The sequence below is a fragment of the Pithys albifrons genome, chromosome 3 (assembly GCF_047495875.1).
Source record: "Pithys albifrons albifrons isolate INPA30051 chromosome 3, PitAlb_v1, whole genome shotgun sequence".
NCBI lineage: Eukaryota > Metazoa > Chordata > Aves > Passeriformes > Thamnophilidae > Pithys > Pithys albifrons.
The window spans coordinates 55,200,614-55,219,589 of record NC_092460.1 but is presented as its reverse complement, the minus strand read 5'-3'; the positions used below and the strand labels follow the sequence as shown (position 1 = coordinate 55,219,589).

The window sequence follows — 18,976 nt, the reverse complement described above, 5'->3', positions numbered from 1 at the left end:
ACATAAAGAATATCAGAAATTACAACCCTAGTAAAGGTAGCAGAACCACAGTAAAAGCACATTTCAGAGATTGAGAGTCCCATATAGAATTAATTTCCGTCTTCTGTCGCTCATTATCTACCCAGAGTGAATTAATCCAATTGATTCTTTTTTTTAATCAGCAAGGATGAATACTTGAGTTAGAAAAAACCAACAAGCCTATGCTTATGGTCTAAATGCAAGACTTGAACCTGGATTCTTTCTAATGAGACTCCAAAACAGAAGTCCATTGCCTAACTTCTGGAAATAATAAAGGAGGGAAAGTATCTGACGTTTCAGAGAAGGACACTTGGAACTCTGATGTATACAAGTAGGGAAAGAAACTTTAAAAAGGCATTAAATTCATTGTTTAAAAAAACGATTTTTTACATACTATAGAAATAAAGTAATTATTTACACAAGTAATAGAGAACTGTAGTCAATTCTGTTTTCATAAAGAGAACTCAGTTTGTAAAACAGGTGGTTCAGCTGTTGCTGCTCCTTCTTGCAATGAGTGAAGGGTAGAGAGGAGGAGGACCTCTGAGACAGACTGGTGGGACTGCTGGGAATCTGATGAGAAGGATACGCACTGAGGGAGTAGGACAAAAGCAGGAGTTACCCACCCAACACTAAAGAACAAAGTGAAACCACACACTCCCTCCCAGCCTGGGGTGCAGCTCCCCATCACAGAAAGATTTCCTTTTCATTTAAATGCAGGTACTTCTCCTTGGGAGGACAGAGATGTGCTCAGTGTCTCCTCAGATGACACAGACAGGGTGTCAGGCAGATTTTTTTCTGTCACTTAAGAAGGTCCCCCTCTAGATTAGGGTCAGTGAAGTGAAGTGAAATGTGGTGAAGCCAGTGGGCAGCTGCAGGCTCAGAGAAGAGGGCATGCCTCCACCCCACATTTAGCTGACCAGTGTAATGTGCTCAGCATGATTTGGGTATCCAGAGTCCCCCATGGTTAGTCACCATCCTCACAGTGGTCCCTGGGGAGCATGGCTTTTGGATTGCTGCTTTTGTTTCAGAAATACTTAATTTCACATGTGGCTGAGTCATTGCCTTTGGCCTGGTGGCCTCACTGTCCCACCTTCTGGAGTATCAGTTAACTTGTGTTCCAGTCTGTCCCTCCAAATCCACCTGCTACTGCTGCCAACACATACTAGTGGGCAATGGTATTAATCAGCTGCACTCCTGCTTGCTGCAGCGCCTGATTCTGAGGTTGCAGCAATCACTAAACAAGGAGAACATGAAAACATAATGCAGCTCTTGCTCTCCAAAAATAGCAATAGAAAAAAAAATAAATGAATCATTTGTTTTCCCCTGCCCTCAAGCTACATGGATCCTCAGGATAGATTTGCCAACAGCATCTGCAGACTTTCACCCTGCAAACATCACTGCTGCTCTTTTCAATTATCATCACAAAGGGAATTAAAGAGCTCCCTGTCATTCACTGAAGCAAGAATATTGTTCCAAGGAGGGGCAGGAAGATCTCACCTTTCATTTGACACTTTTACACTTGAGGAGCACTTCACCAGTAAAAGGTTGCTGACTTACGTTTGCAGGCATCTGGGGCAGAGAAGGGCTTCCTGAGGTCCCGGTAGAAGCCCAGCTTGCAGCGCTGGCAGTGCTGCCCTTCGGTGTTGTGCTGACAGTTGTCGCAGATGCCACCGCTGCGATTGCCTGATGCCAGCCATGCATCCATGTCAAAATGGCAAGTGTCGGCATGCCCATTACACTTGCATGCTGAGATGAAGCCAAAGGGAATGGAAAGACTCATTAAGGCAGTGAAAGATACTGATTTGTAGAAAAGAGACACAAAAACCCAAACTATGTTTTGGAATGGGGACTTGACCTATGAATGTGTTATTCATTCAAATGCATGGAGTATCAGTACATTTTCATCCCCACTTCCCAACCTCTAGAAATGACATTTAAGAAAAAGTATTTTCTTTAACTCTTATTTCCAATACAGGTTTCCCAGTACAAGGACAGCCACAGATGGTCAGGCCAGCGCAGGGAGACAAAAAGAGCATGAACAGGTCCATTCTCACCACACAAACATGTGGTGGGTGATGGGCAGGAGTGTGGCATTGGCTCTTCACTCACTGAGCTTCTTTACAAGTACCTTCCTACCACCCCAATATCTGCTGCTTCTTGGAAACACGAGAGAAAGGCACACACAGAGGAAGCATTTTGCTCTGGCAGAGGCTCTGGAGACACTGTACCTGACTGGCTACTTACACTGACACTCTCTGGGTGCTCCAGTTTTGCCATCAGCAGCCTGCCAAGGCTGGTCGTTATAGAGAGGCGCACAGTGCTGACAGTGGGACCCTGCTGTGTTGTGCTTGCACATGCACTTCCCGTGGACCTAGTAGGGAAAAGAGAATAAGAATCACCCTCAGCAAAGCCCAAAGAGTGTCAAGGGCACAAGCAATGCCCACATACAGGAGACAACATGCCATCCAGATGCTATTACATAGATTAGAAGAAGGGATAGCACGATGATAGCCTTGATGTCCAGTTCACACAAAGGCAAATATTCTACAGTTACACTTTCAATTACATTATTATTTGTGGATCTGCATGTCATGATATTGTATAATCATACCTTTTTTGTTTTTTTTTTTTCTTTTTGAGATCTAAAAGGTTCTTTAGCAGTTTCCAGATGCAGCATGGATTTCCAGAAGAGATTAAAAAAAGCCAAGATTCAAAGCATCCTTGGGAAACACTGTAAAACCTTTCTCTTTTTCTCCCTCCCAAACATGGATACACCTTTGCAGTACTGCAGTAATAGCACCCACAACCTCAGCGCCCAGCTCTGTGTCCCCAGCCATCACCAATACAGATAAGTACAAGAAAAAAGAAATTCAACTCCCTGAAACATAAATACCTACTCATCCTAGGCAGAATTTTTGCCCCACAAAGGAAGAATCAAGGATAGCACAAGGACCATGACTGACTATACTCGGACATGTTCATGACAGATAATTTAACAGCTGGACAGCCCAGTGTAAGGAGGTAGAGACGAACAGCCAGCATAGCATGCTTAGTGCCAGCTGCCCTGCCAGTTGCTGGCATTACTCACCCTGTTGGCAAAAGCAAAGAAAACAGGATGTAGCCAGAGGGCATGAGCAGCCCAGCAGCACCTGGATGCAATGAAATCAAGCTCTGCAGCAGCATGGCTCTGCTAGCAAGGCTGAAGGCCCTGCCTTTTCCCACGGAACACGGCAGGTAACTACCGACTGTAGATATTTTGGTGTGTACCTGTGCTTGCAGTTTTATTCTGCCTAACATTTCACTTTTAAACACACGATTTGGCTTCTCTTGCTGCTCAGTAGTGAGCTGGAGGCCTCAATCTGCCCCGCCTGCATGGCCCTGTGCTCATGCCACAAGTTGGCCATAAACGCAATGGAGCTACACCAGCTGCCATCTGCTTTTGGCATTGAGAGGAACAGAGGGTGTGTGGGGTGCCTGGTGATCCAGCCCAGAGCTGTGGCATGGCTTTAACTGCTACTGGAAAATGCTGCCTTCCACACTATTTAACTTGCGGTTTTACAAGTGTGCTGTTCCTAACTGCACAACTTGCTGCTTGGACTGCCACAAAGAACGTTCCTGTGAAAAACCTGAACAATAAACAAAACAGAAGAGGATCTTGAACATGTTGTAAACAGCTCCTGCTTGTTATGTTGGTACACACACACACACACCCCACACACTCCTGGCTGTGATTTCTGATTTATTCATTTTTAAGTAATAGATTTCAAATGCTATTTCCCAGGGGTCAGATGTAACCAGTACAGACAAAATTTCAAAACTGACCTTGACAGTCCTTTGAAGACTTTTCAGCAGTTATGAAAATAGCAAAACCTTTCAAAAACATTTTAACCGATCATTCCTACCTTATTAAAATGTCTAGATTATCAGAGGAAAATACAGAACAGCAACTCAGCTGTGTAAGAAATGGGTAGGTACACATGGAGTCAGAATGCACAAGCACCTAAGCTAAAGTGAAAATACTAAGCTAACATTGTTTTCTATGTTATTTGGCCTCATTGCAGGTATCTGTTGGTTTCACTGCAGATATTAGTTGGTCTATTTGGCTTATTGTTATGATACATGCTTAAATGTCTGCTAATGTTTGAAAGTAATGAGAAGCAAATATAGACAAGAGACAACAACTTTGTGGAGGGAATATTTAATTCTCAAAGTGTATCTTGTGTTTTCACATTTTCATTTCTGTTACCACCCACAAAATACTCTTCAAACTCTCAGATGTCTCACTTTCATAAATTACCACTCATATACATTTCTCTCTCATATTTTTCAGGCAAAGTTCACACACAAACCAATGTTACAGAGTCACTTTACACACATTTAAAAGCATACACCTGCATGGAAACAGAAAATGGCTAAATCGGTATTGGTCATAAGGTCATCATCTGGTGGTTTTGATGGAGTTCCAGCTCTTTGATGCCATTTTTGGTAGGATTTTTCTTGCAAGCCCTTTGGCCATTGAGTGGTTAGGGCTAAACAGGTTGTACTAGCCTGAATCACATCAGTGGCCAGAAAAATCCTTCAGAAATCCTTCCTCAGAGGACTGTCCCAGTTGTCAGGATAGACGAATCCACCAGACATAAGACATATGTGACCAGGAGGGGAAGGTTACCTGAGGGAGTCAGTGAGTGCCATGGTCAAAACCAGGTGATTCCTTGGTGCTTTAAAATCATGACACCAAAGTGAGAAAGACATGGGAGAACTGCAAACAGGGGTATCTCTCAGACATTGGGACACTTGGGATTACTGTCTCCCTCTGTTTGCGCCCACAGCCTGTAGCCTCACCCCCCAATTCAGCTTCCTCCTTGCCAAAGCCATACAAAGAATTAGTGGCAACATGATCAATCAGCCAGTGGCTGCTCAGCATTAATAATCTAAAAACTCACCTAAAACTCAGCAGCACCTAAGAAACTCTCAAAAGATTAAGCATCCCAAGATACCAGCAGAGAGCGAGGTAAAATTCCCCACCGAGAAGCATTCGCAGTTTCAAAGAATAAGAGCCTGCATTTCCTGAAAGCCCAAGTACTGTATAATAGAAGAGCATTCCACATGGCTGGAATAAAAGGAAGGTGGGATGAGGACGGGTTTCCTGAGAACCTGCTGTGCCACCATTAATTTGGCATGCAGAGCTAGCAGGTAAACCACTGAATAGCTGTGCACCAACATGTTAATATTAATATGTACGTGAACTCTAAAAGGAAGAGGTTTTATAAAATTAAAAAACTGTTGCAGCAATTGAAGGCTTGTGGGCTCTCAGACACTGTGGTAAGGAGAGCTGCAAAAGAGCCAATGTGGAGATGATGCCAATCCAGCCAGCTGGTGTTTAGATAGTGGCAGAGCATGGCATGATGCTCCTGATATTGATTGCTTGTAAAGCTGTGATGCACCTGGGCGGAAGGAAGCAAAAGATCTGGCTGGAAAAATTAAAAAATACCCAAAGAGCATCGTTCTGACATCTGTGTAAAGCCAAGTGCAGGACCTGCACAGAGACTATAGGCTTGGGCTCCCCACATGACTCAGTGGATGCTGTTGCAGCTGCATCAGGAGGAACATGTTCCCAGTCCTTATCATAAAGGATAACTCTTCCTTTGCAGTTTCCTTTCCTCAGCATTTATCACAACCCGATGCATTAGTAGCTTCCCTCCCAAGTGTAGATCCCACTGTGGATCCTGCTCCCCCTCTGCTCCCCTCGGCATGCCCTAGCATGGCTGTTCGTAGCCCAGCCTGCCACACACGCTTTGCAAACCTGTGTGCCCCTGCTCACTGCAGGGCTGGGAACTCACCATCTCAGTGGGATTCACGTTTGGGTGAACACCTGCAGATACATGAGATGCAATGGCCCAGCTGGCCCTGTTTCTTATCAAATGCAGCTACCCAGACTCCAGTCTTTGAAAGTAAGCTTTGGAAAAGGCAGTAGGGTTCCCAATTCCAATGGCATTGTGCCTTTACAGTGGTACTACTTAAATGGGCTGGATACTGAGAAAACTTTGACTCTCCAAAGTCCCTTCAAGTCTCACAGTTGTCCCAAGCCCTCTTGCCCAGGCAGAGCATGGGGTGCAGACCCAGTAATGAACAAGCTAAACAACTAAATGGGCAGTCAAACTGAGCAAGGGGAGGAAAACAGGGTCTTTAAGAGCTTGTTTCTCAGTGCAACAATTTAGTTAGTGTCTTCCCTATTCCTTTTTCACAGAAGTCTAATGAAGTTGGACCTATGTATTTCAAAAACCTTGCCTTAGGCTGACGTTTTTATTCTCTTACAAAAGCATTATAATGACTACCCCCCAAAACAGCTCTGCTTTAAAAAAATATCTCCATCCTAGTTTTATTCCATTGAAGAAAATATCTTTTTTCTTTTACATAATTCCAGCCTGACAGAAAAGATTTTTATGTGTTGGAAACAACACAAGAAGGTGAATATTAGCAAGCTGTTTCTTGCAGCCCATAGGCAGACGTGTGTTTTTTAGTTATAAGGGAATATTGTGATAGCTGGAAATAGGAGAAAGACAGGACAAGGGGTAATACCAGGAAAAGAGAGATGGTGGCAGATGAAAAAACAGCCAAGAGATTGTCTCCACTGAGCAAAATTAATGCCTGTAAGAGCTGTAGGAGGGCCAGTTGCAAGACTGCTCTGCCATGTAAATACAATGTCATGCCATGGAGCAGCTGGGAGACGGGGCTGAGAAACCAGCCCAGCAATGCTGCTGGGATTCAAGGCAGAGTGGGGAAATTATGTACCTGGCCTCTGGGATTTCTCCAGCATCACAGCACCTTCCTGAAAGCAGAATGGGACACCCATGCATTGACAGGGGAAAGAGGACATTTTTTACTCCCTTTTCATTCACCTTGACTGTAAGGCGTACCCACTAGGGTCATTATGGAGCATTGCTAAGTACACAAACACAGTTCCCAGTATGTCTCACTCCTTTATGCATTCACATGGCTCTTGAGTCATTTAAGCAGCAAAGTCTTCTTATACCATTTTTCATTTTGTCATGGGGTCTTTATATCCCAGTTCACTTTCACACTGTTCCCCTTCTTAGCTTGACAGCCCCGTCACAATGTCAGTCATTAGAGGGCACAATGCAAACAGTGTTACAAAAGTTGCCTTCTGTAAGATAAATGAGGGACTGATTTCTCTATACAAAGACAGTTGCTAGGGCTTGCTTCCTCCCAGAGCCTTTTGTTACCTTCCAGCGCTTCCTTTTAGATTGCGAATACATAGGGTTTTTTCTTTAGTCAAATCCTATAAAATACTTTCCCCTGTATTTATACGTTCAAAAATGCTGGGCAGTGACAAAGAAATGCTTCACTGGGGAAAAGTGCTTTCAGTAACCTGTTATGAATTAATTTATATTGTAAGAACTCATCTACTATAAAGACTCCAACACAAATGGATACTAAAAAAAATTCAGTGTCCCAAAGACTAGATAGCACAAATAAGCTAAATAGCTGGGAGGTGTGACTGCTTTTAATAGAATTTCTTTTTTTTTGGAACTGCTAAAACTCTATTTATTTTCTCTCTTTTCTTTTGTTTTTCATGGAAAATGGGTATCATATCAGCCTAAGGAAAAATCACAGCATTCACATTGAGTTTCTACCTACAGCTTTTAAACTGTCTTGCACTCAAATCACTGAGCCAATTTTAGAACCAATGCCTACTGGCTGCTGTCTGCACGTGGGGAGGTATTCTTTTCACAAAGCACCAGACAACCAAATTTATGCATGAGAAAATTCTCATATCCTATCTTGTTCTTGTGAAAGAATACAAAGCTTGTTGTTCAGGGTGTGGGGGCTGTCTGGTGGGTTTTTTTTAATTCCTTGTACAATAGGCTTCTGTCAGTGTTGTTGCAGAAGACCTTGAGCATCTTTTGATGCCAGTAGCATGATAATGATTTATAACAGCCACAAGGGAAGGGGGGAGGAATATTCTCCCTGCCTGACTACACAGAAGGGCTTTAGCACAGTATCTCAGTCCACCCAGGATTCTGACTATACTGTATGATCCCACCCCTTCAAAACTATGGAAGGAGCCTGGAGAGATCAGTTGGCTAACTTGGGTACATCCAACGCATGCCTAAAATTAGGTGAAGCATATCTGGGATTTGGGGCCTAATTGTGGGGCAGCTGCCAGAAATTAAGTTCAAATGGGTTTACTGATCAGGTTCCCAAATGGGTGGCTCTGTTCAGCCTAGAAAATAAAGCACAGTTCCTGGAAAAGTCCTTGACTTACACTGACACAGCATCTTGAACTACTAAAGAACCATATAAGTGTAATTGCAGCAGTACCGTTTTGGCATGACAGCAGCACCACAGCAAAGTACTTTGGGCATGTGTCTTAAGTCCACTGTAGCTTCTTCATCCCTAAGTTCTAGTTTCCACTTCCTTTCTTCAGAGCAAAGATAGCCGCTGTATCAGGTTATTAAAACTGTTACAGAGGCAAACAGGCAACAAGGGGATGAAGAAAACTGGACAACTTCATTTGTTCTCATTCTGATCAATGGAGGTGAAAGATGCACAAGACAGGACTGCAATAGAAGTAATGGATGAGAGGAAAGGAAGGACAGAGTGAGAAACACTACTTACTTGATAATAGTGGATTATCAATGATATAATGAAGTCATCAGTTGATAGTGGGATTTTATCTAGCAGGGAGCACCAGCAACAACACAGGCCTCTAAAACTGATAATTCAGGCCAACCATGAAAGCCACTAAGCTCTTGCAGGAATCTGAATTCAGGGAGGGCCAAGGAGTCTCTGAGATGGATGAAATCCAGCTCATGCCTTGAGACAGAACTTTACAGCCCAGGTAAGGTATCTCTGAGTTTGCTTTCCTCATTTTGTAGTCCTGAATTGCAAGATGCTACTTATCTCCGGGTTTGCATGACACTTGCATCTCCCCTTGTGTGACACTTGCCATAGTTGCAAACAGGCCATGGGGAAGTTTAAGCTGGTAAGAGGCCAAGCATGCACTGCAATGGCTCCATAAGCAGAGGCAGAGGGTGAGAAGATCCTGTACCACAGATCAGAGAAAAACCCAGTCTTCTCATGGCCATAGAAGATCAGGAGGGATCTCCTCTGTGTGTGAATTAATTTCTCTACTCATATTTGTGGTTTGCCATTTAACGTAGCTCACAAACTGATCAACTGCTTTGCATGATGTGGTATGAGGTCTGTTTGTCCATGCACATTTTTTCCTGGGTATGCATTGGGCTGTTCCAGATGAGATTTGGGTAGTGACCCTTGGAATAAATTTGGGAGAAGCAGGAAAGAGATAAATTGTATTTGTATCAACCTGACAGCTGTCTGTTGCACACAAGTGTACATCAAGGGACAGTCAGGATCATAAGGATCTATGAGGAGCAGCCCTTGCCATCCTTGGAAGGCAGCCAGGTCTCCTCTGTAGTCTTCCCAGGGACCTCATGGAGATACACCCTCCCCTAGTGCAGAAGTCCCACCTACATTTGCAGAATCGACCTAAAGACAGACATGGCATTCCTGATACTCAACCTAAACATGAGCTTTCCCACATGAATTCCATTCTCTCTTAGGAGAAAGGGTGGGCAAGGGAAATGCCAGCAAGAGAGGAGAGTCACAGAGAGTTTTGCAGCTGGACAGTGGTGAGAGCACAGAAACAAATCTATTTTCTTATCAGGCCCTGCCTATTGTTTTTGCTGTTGGGGCTAATGTAAAGTATTTATTCTCACAGTGAATGTTTGGATTCTGTAAAGTCCAACTTTGCTTTGACTTGACTCGGATTGCAAAGAAGGTTCTCCCACCCCAGTGAATGAAGCTAGAACTGCTTCTGCTGGGTTGGGAGGAGCCCCCTCTTTGTCCATGAAGTCACTCTGTTTGCATCCCAACCCCACACCCTAAGGATGTCCTGGGTCAGTATTATCTCATGGCCAAGTGGACTTTTAGCCTTGCTTCAGCCATGTACAATATTTACCTTCAAAACTGTCGAGTTCTCAACACATGGCTGCCCAGACCTCAAGAAAAAACACATCCAATGGGAGGAATTTCATGGCAGCAGCCTGGGCCAATGTCCAAAGCTGGGTGGAGCATCCTGGCCTTTGGGTCAGGAGCGTGCACTAAACCTACCTGAGCACAGCCTCCAGCATCCCCGCATTCCCATGCTGTTTTGTCAGATTCTCTCTGGCTAAGATGCCTGAAAGGCTTCTGGCTACTTGGTGAGTTGTGGCCAAGACCTGGCAGCTAAACCCAGTGCTGCCAAGACACTCCAACTTACTGCCCAGAGCAGCCCAAGAGACAAACAAATATATCACATCTGGGTCTTCCACTGGCCAAGAAGGGACTGAAACTAAGCCTGCAGTTAGGATTTTGCCTGTAGGCTGAGACCAAGGAGAGAGTTAAGAAAACTTACATATGCATTTTTTGGAAAACTTGGGGGCTTTTTAAAAGGATCGTAAACTTGCTTAAATTTTGATGTTAACTCTCTGACCTAGGGGATATTCTTCAGGACTGCTCTGGTCTAAATAAACATAAAAACAGAGCCAGATTTTATAATCATACTGTGAAATAATATTGTGCTTCCCAGTCTCCATTGTCCTTGATTTTACAGTGAAGATTCTGCTAAAACTCCAGGTAGAAACAGTTACTTAAAGACTAGACTGAAGTCCCCATCTCTCTCGAGTGACGGGCCATAAGTGCTTCAGAATTGTATTTTCTCTGAGTTTTCGAGGTGAAATGTACAAATGCTCCCTCCCTGAAATCCTATTCTCTTTTCAGTAGTTTTCTGACCTCTCCCAGCTAAACAGCCACAGACACCACAGTCTTTCATCCCTTTTCTGTTCATTCACATATGTGTCTTCCTATCACCTCAAAAAAAATCTTCTCTTCCAATCCTGATGCAATGCACTGGCAAGCCCTAACCTGGTATGCAGAAGTGGGGTGTCACTGCAGTCCCCGAATAGCAGCAGCTCTGTGCCAAGCAGGAGCCTGGCATGGACCAGGCTCAGCCAAAACGGCCTCAGTCCTGTGACGGAAACAGGGTTATTGGGAGAGGAAACCTCTTACCACTCCTTCACTCTCCCTGCAAACCATGGGGCTATGTCACCCCTACACTAGCACATATTCCCTGGAACGTGCAGAACAAGCTGTACAACACAGTAAAATGAGTCAGCTTCACTGTAGAAACGTCACCTTTGGGACTCCTGCCACATAAACATTTATAACCAGAGTTGAATTTCCCCCTCAGGGCCAGCGCAGGGGCTTGTTGCTATTTCTTGCTTTGGTTTTCAGTGTGATTTTGGCACTTGCTTTCTTCCCACAGCACTGTCACCTGCACACTATCATTTCCGTACACTGTAGCCGTACTGGAAGACTTTTTGGCTGCAGGCTCTGTTACAATGCTCAGTGGTGCTCCAGGACATGCTCTTGTGAAATTGTATCCCACTAAAACAATCCCGAGCAAACAGCTCCTTTCAGACTTTTGCTCAGGGGACAGCTGTGGAAAGCAGAGCAGTGCTACTAGCAACAGTCTTATCAATCACAGCACTGTATGCTTTCAAACTGGTATATTTTCAAGATGTTGCAAGACTAGCACAACTAAAAGGGAAACATGCTCTCTGCTTCATGTCTGAGACTGTAATTTAAGTGAAATGAGAGTTCCTGAAGAGCTGGGCTCCTTACTTTGAGTAACTGCCTTTTTTTTTTATAATCTGTCCCTTTCTAACATTATTCAGCACAATATGTTTAGCTACTCCAGCTTTCCCTACTGCTCCTCTGCCGGCAAATCCACAGCTTTCAGAGCCAGCCTAGATAGGCAAAAAGGACAAGATGTGCTGTGGGCAGCAAGTGTCCCTGGGCTGGCTGGGTGCGGGTTGGTCATGCCATAAGTATCCAATTTGGCTGCTGTGCCCGTCACCTCCCCAGTGGGTTAGTGGCTCTTGCTTTCTTGGGACATGGGAGGACTGGGGTTTAGGTCTTGGTGAGTCGCAAGGGATCTGAGTTCAGAGCTCTTGTGATAGGAGTCCCCTTGAAAGCAGAGCACAGGGCTTTTATCCAGAGAAATGTATTGCAAAGTGCAATAGAAAGCCTAGGAATGACAGTCAAAACCCGGCTCTCTGTTTCCTTGGTTCAGGACCCAACGCAGTATCTGAGGATCCTCCAGAGCACTGGCAGTCACATGATGCCTAGTACTTTCAGAGAAGCTCTCCTCCAACTTTGTCATCAAATGCCCTGCATTTATTATCTGTTAGATACTGTGTTATTGCACGTTAGTGTTTGGGGGAAGCTGGGAGTCAGCAATTTAATTTTTCTAAGTATCTACTAAAATAAACAAATTACTGTGAAGCACCTTTGAAGGATGAGAGTCCCACACCAAGGCACAAAGGAAGTCCAGTGCTTCAGCCCCACATGGAGACCATCTCCTTTCTGAAGACCATTTCTGCCTCCAGTGCTTGGAACTCAGGGCAACACATGTCAAATATCACATACTTGGACCTATACCGTACTCTATACCATCCTTACTATTTTTAAAAATCCGCTTTCCTGCAGTGAAGACATTGTTTGGTGCATGTACATACCACATGGAAAACACCAGCTGCCTTGATGGGCTTGAATCCAGAGACAGGAATGCAGTGGTCAGCATGGCCATTGCAGAAGCAGCTGCCCTTCACGATGAAGTCATAGATGGCAAAGTGCAGGGATGGTGTGGGCTGTGGGGACCAGAGGGCTGGGAGGCAGGGGCAGCCCTGCCGCTCCAGCAGCCGCACGCGCAGGTTGGTGATCTTCAGCTGTGCCTGGGCCTCTGCGCTGTAAGGGTCCTCCACGGCGTAAGGCGGTGACAGGGCTCGGAATATCACCTGGGCAGACAAACACAGCAGGTGAAGCAGAAAGAAGGATGCCAGCCAGCCCCATGGTGCACCATGGGGTGGAATGGCAAGGAGAGCATCCTCTCAGAGCATTGATCAGGCTCACATGCTGCTCTTCCTCCTCCACAAGTGGTGGGAGCAGAAAATCCACCTCCAACCCGGTGTGCACAAGGTGATCCCCCATGATCCCTTATGTCCCTGTCCATAAAAAGTATGAACCCTATAGGTGTCAAGAGATATTTTGCCATTAACTTAAATCAGAGGTGGGTGCCACTGCTATCTGGAATGGCCCAGCACAGGGACCAACTGTCCCGCAGGTGATGCTCAGGTGGAGGACTCTAACATTCCCTCCCCCAGAATGGGTGTATTTGTTAACAAATAAAGCTCAGATTTCCAAATATTTGGTTCCTATCAGTCCCAGGCTGCTTCCGAGTGGAAAAGTGATTAGGTGTGGCAATTAGTGACAGCAAGCTGATAGTCGAGAAAACTGAGATAAGAAAGAAAGAAAAGTGGAATATTTCCAAAGTTTAAACAAATACTCTATCAGTCATTCTTTATTTTAACTTCAGTTTGATTTGATAGATAAATATTGGCTTAAGCTGAAAATGGAGACCACTAGATAAAAAGAAACCAATTTTCTTGAAAAGGTTTATTTTAAAGCTGTTCATCTAGCTGCCTACAGCGAGAAATCAGAAACAGAGTATACTTCATATGACTTCCACTGGCATAAAACAACACATTTATGAAACATGTTACTGGTACATTCAACTTACAGTGACACTTTCAGAATAGTTAAATAGCTCTTCACTGAACAGCCACTGAAGTCTTGATGAACTACAATATTAATAAGCAACATTCAGTCAGGTCACTTGAGGGTTTGATGCAGCCTAATGACTTGATGCTCCGCTCCCAGCAGTGACTTAAAACCTCCTCAAACTACCCTGCTGTGCTGCTGATAACCACCCATGCCACCTGAAATGTCAGCCAACCTCCTACAGACAGCAAGGTGTGTGGCAGTGAAGGGTGACCATCGTTTCTTGCCTGGTGAGGCAGGGCAGAAACCTGCCACTAATGCTGACATGGACCACAGCCTTCTACCCCTAAATCCACTCCTCCCAAAAGAAGTGGCTGATATGCTGCAGCTGATGAAGGCTTCTCTTTTATTTGACCAGGATTCACAAATCCTGGAAATAATGACTCCAGTGCTGCCAGCTGGCCTGCCCATGTGCTTTGCCTACCGGCTGCTGCCTCCATCAGCACCACCACTGCTGGCACCTCTCCTGGCCAGGACCTGGCTGTTCTCCAGAGCTGCCAGAATCCAGCCAGAGGAAGCTTTGTCTCAGTCTGGAAGGAGATTTCAGCTCCTTGCTTTGAAGCTGAATGGCGGCATCATGCTTTTGCGTGTTCTGCCAGCCTGCCAAGCATAGTTGGGAGCAGCATGCTGGTGACAGCGGGGCTCAGGCGTGCTGGATCTGGGTGTCGCATGCTGGCAAAGGTACTGCAGCGGCAGTTCTGTACTGCCATCCTGCAAGTGCTCCCTCCCAAAGCTATTTGAGCATCTTCTGACAGGTAGACTCAGATATGGGAGAAGGTAAACTGGGAGAGGTCAGAGGACAATGCTGGTGAGCAGCATGTCCCTTCTGCAGAGGTGTTGAGTCTGATAAGGGATATAAATAGTAACACACTTCAAAAGGGTTTTTTTGTTTCCTCTCTTTCAGGAATATACAGAGTGTTTTCTGCTTTCCTAAAATAAAAACATAGAGCAGGTATGAAGAGAAACCCAAGCAAGCCCAACTATCAGCTCCCACACCTCTTTCCCAAGGCTTGTTACTAACTCAAATTTAAATCAATGCAATTCTGATCATATTTACTTGTTAGTGGCTTTGTGAACACAAGATCCTCAGATATGCAAAGAAAATTCCTTGGGACACATCCAAACAGGAGATATTGATTTCCTCTTAGTGAAGATGATAGAAAATGATGGGTCAAGAATTTTCAGTAAAAACTAGCATTTTGGGTTTCTTGCTATTATAAATTGCATCTCAAAGAATACTCTGTTTGTCCTTGTTCAGATGAAAGCATGGAAGGAAATACACAAATAAGAACAATTAATGCTAGATGGAGCTGCGGACTCTCCTTTCATGTTTCAGTTTTCCTTGTTTATCTGTCCCTGTTTAATGCATGTGACTGATGCTTGTGGTTCCAGCAAAGACAAGCACAGTGAGGAAATCAATAATCCCAAATGCCCCTATGCTGAGAGAGTTAAATCTTGTCTACATGGAATTCAGGGGGAGTTATTCTGCTTATTTCAATGGACCCAGTATTCCTGCTCAGACTCTAAAATGCTACACACATTTCTTTTTATGGCTACATGAAAACAGTGATGCTAAACATGAGTCCCATCTCTAATTCCCAGGGGCTGCTGGCTCTCAGCTGCTCCCCTGTGGCTGTCATGTATTGCTCCAGCTGTGTCCAGCAGTCCTAGCCCTGGCTTTGGAGCCACACTGCACCCTGTAGCAATGTAACCTAATGGCATGAACCTGGTATCAGTGCTGCCAAGTAAAACATCCTCATCCCTCCGTCCCAGACTCTAGTAGCTTCACTTTTATAAAATACAAACTGGTCATTATAACATGTAGGGCACCATACAAACAGCAATTCTCTGCTCTGACCCAGCAGATTAAACTGGGATTCTACAAGCCCCCCCAACACTGCATAATAAGGTCAAGAATGTATTTCCCAGTAGGATTTCCCTGTTTAGTCATTAACATCACTAATTTATTCCAGCCCATCTCTGGAGTCAGCACATCACCGGGGCCACAATGACCTTGTACAGCTGTTATGGGTTTGCACCCCTGTGCTGCCCAGCACCCCAGCCCCACGTACACAGATGGGCAGTGCCAAATTTCCTGCTTTTACCTCTTCTTGGGCTTTTCTGTGCAATTGTCCCAACAATAGGATAGACACAGGGCTGCAGCATCCTCTATATGAATGAACCATGGTTTGCACAGTAGACCTGACTGGGTTTTCACACCTCTGGTTCTCCTGGCAACTCCCAGCTACCACAGTCAGTGGTCTCCTCAACCAAAATATTGTTTAGTTTTAAGTGCAGGGGAAGCGTGTAGGATGGATTTGAAAAGAACACTTTGCCAACATGAACATGCATCTGATGATGAAGTTTTGCACACACGTCATTTTTGTGGTGCCACTGGGTTAGGCCTTTGGTCCACTGTCCAGCCATGACTCTGTTGGGCTGGTGCTCCCCACGCTCTGGGGATGTGTCTAAGCCACAGCCATCACTTCCTCTTTCCAACAGCTTCCTAAAGCCCTCCTGGTTTATCCTGCTAACACCACACAGAACACAGGTGTGATAGCCTCAACTCCTCAGTGGCTCTGTCACCACAGTTGTGGTCTTGGCTGGTGTGGGGACATGTCATGTCAGTTTTTTAGTTCCCTCTCACCCCCTGGAGAAGTTATTGCTTGCTTTCACAGAGCAAGGTCTCTGCCAGGACATAGCTCTGCCACATGCAGGGGAACGCAACCCCTTGGTAGTGGAGCAATGGCAGCAGAATCTGGCCATCTGCACACAGCAAGCCTCACCAGAAAGCACCCCATGATGACCAGACCTCTGTCTTTCCCACTCAAGCCTGTCTCTGTGTGGGAGGCTTACCAACAAAATGTCAAAACCCAGCATTACAAGATTAGGTAGGTGACATGACTTATACAGTAGTCAGCACTACATATGATAGCAAGGGCTGGAAAGCCTGGATTTTGACAGCAGCTCTGAAATGTACACACTAAAATGTTTTATTTTGTAGAACAAGTCAAAAGTACTACATTGAAAAACCTGGAGGACTCCTATGCTTTACATGCAATATTATATCCCATCAGAAAGTTATTTTCTTTCCCAGTGTTGCTAGCTTGATATATATCTTGATATTTGGGATTCTTCTTAAACACAGTCCCAGGAACTGAATCTTTATCTCAGCTTCCACTTAAAATTAAGTATCTAGCAATATCTTATATCTGATCACAAATGTCACAAGCCAGGAGGCAAATAAAAAGAACCACTGTCTTTAAAACAAAATGTCTAGTATTTGGGGTAATGTTCCTTCCACATCACATGGAATTATGCTGTTGGATCCCACATCCAATAAATGCAATGTTTGCATGAAGCGACATCAGTAGATGAGTGATTTACAAGTTGCACAGGGAATTTTTGGTGTGGTGGTGGTCTCTAGACACAGCCAAATAGGAACTGCAGTCTGCAATCCCTGAGTGAGGAATGCCATTGCTATGCCTCGAGAGAGCTGGGCTCCCCTGACCCTCTGGGTGTGATGCCTGGTGGTGCCAGGAGGGAGCCAACTCCAATCCCAGTGGACGCCCACTCCACTTCCAGAGGAGCAGGAGCGGATAAGCTGTCCCACAGTGCCTTGCATATGCCATGGAGTGAAAATATTCTGCTCTTCAGCCAGACCACTGTAGCTGTCTGCATTTTGGGCACATCATTACATAAACATCCTCTAATAAATGTTCACAGCATTTCGATTTCCTTATGGGCTGTCATGAGCAACTCTTACTCTGTTGATTACTTCACAGGTTTTAGTGGCAGAAGAAGCCTGAGCTTCTTACCATTCCACAGATGCAGCAATGCAGCCCTGGATATAATAAAGCAGCAGCCATGAACATGGTGCACTCAAGTAACCACATGCACCACAATGACCTTGCTATATAAATACACGAAGTCCCTTTGCAAGAAGTACCCAAGTATGTTTACACACAAGAGGTAATGAAAGGACATCTTTATATATATCTTCACAGTGGGAAGGAAAATGCTAATGAGTGATTGTGACAGCAATAAAGCAGGCTCTGAAGTAAAAGCTGCCAGAGGAAGTCAACAAAACCAATGAAACATTTGCCAGGAGCCAAGGCGTTTTGATGAGTCATAGGCCCATCTTGGACTGCTGCAGGCTCCACTGGAGGGCCTGGACCTTTGTCAGGACTCAAGTGTTCACAGTGATAAAACGGGCACCCTTTGGGACACAAATGCCCATGACATTGAAGAGATATGCGTGATCCACAAAAAGTGGCTTCCTCAAAGACTGTCAGAAATAGGCACAGTCACAGAGGTTGTGGACAGGGATCAGCAGCTGCTGTGCAGGTACCTGTTCCCTGGGTCCCTGCACCTAGCCAGGGGTGTCACGCTCAGCCAGGAAGGCATCAGGAAATGACAGCATCAAAATATTACAAAGAATAAGTGGAGACTCAAGAAGCACATGCATATGGGAACAAGCTAACAAATAGGAATAAGACAGAAATAAGAGTAATAAACAAATATTAAAAACAAAACCACATTTTTATTTGGTTGTAAATGAAAATCAAGGTAGTAACATTGCATGAAGTGATCTGTGATTTCTTTCCAAAAGAAACTGATAAACTCTATCCTGTATTTTCTGACCTGGATGCATGAAAATGTAACTATAAGTACTCTACAATAATGACTTGTGCATACTAGTGATTCATCTAATTGGGTCATGGGCATTTGATAAATTCAGTACCGCTTTATTTATTTTGTTTTGTAGTTTTACTCCTTTCAATGCATTTGACAGGAACACAAGAAAAAATAATATGAATAAAAAGAATGTAAGGTTTGTGGTCTTCTCCAGATAGACAGCAAAAGCAATAGGGGATGTGCACTACCTCACTAAACAGCATGTGATGTCTAGGTAAGTGTTTAACAGAAAAGTTAAAGTTTTCTTTAGGAGTCTGCTGTGACTCTTGGTATGCAGGCACTAAGTAAGTATGCTTAATTGGCCTATATTATGGGGCCCTGTTGAATCTCCACATCACTGGAAGTGATCTGGAAAAGGCTCAGAAAATGTAGGCAATAAATGCAGTGGTGGAGCTCTGCCAGCATGTCCAGGACCTCAACCCTCTGACTCCTGAAAAATTTCCTCTTGAGCACAACAAGCAGCTGAGGGTAGGCACTGTCTGCCTTGTGCTGGGGCTGAGGTGAAGGTGAACCGTCATCCTGATGTCCTGGCTCCAAGATTTCGAGCAATATGCCC

The 18,976-nt window shown here is 44.6% G+C and overlaps 1 protein-coding gene across 3 annotated transcripts in view; it reads right to left on the bottom strand.

The window, feature by feature from the left end:
- Window positions 1-18,976, bottom strand: part of NTN4 (netrin 4) — a 47,917-nt gene that overhangs the window by 13,699 nt on the left and 15,242 nt on the right. For all 3 annotated transcript variants that reach the window (XM_071552046.1, XM_071552047.1, XM_071552045.1), the window contains 3 exons: window positions 12,621-12,899; window positions 2,263-2,389; window positions 1,576-1,764 (listed from right to left, as the gene is read on the bottom strand). In XM_071552046.1, the coding sequence (XP_071408147.1) occupies window positions 1,576-1,764; window positions 2,263-2,389; window positions 12,621-12,899 (595 nt within the window). The remainder of the gene's footprint in view (window positions 1-1,575; window positions 1,765-2,262; window positions 2,390-12,620; window positions 12,900-18,976) is intronic.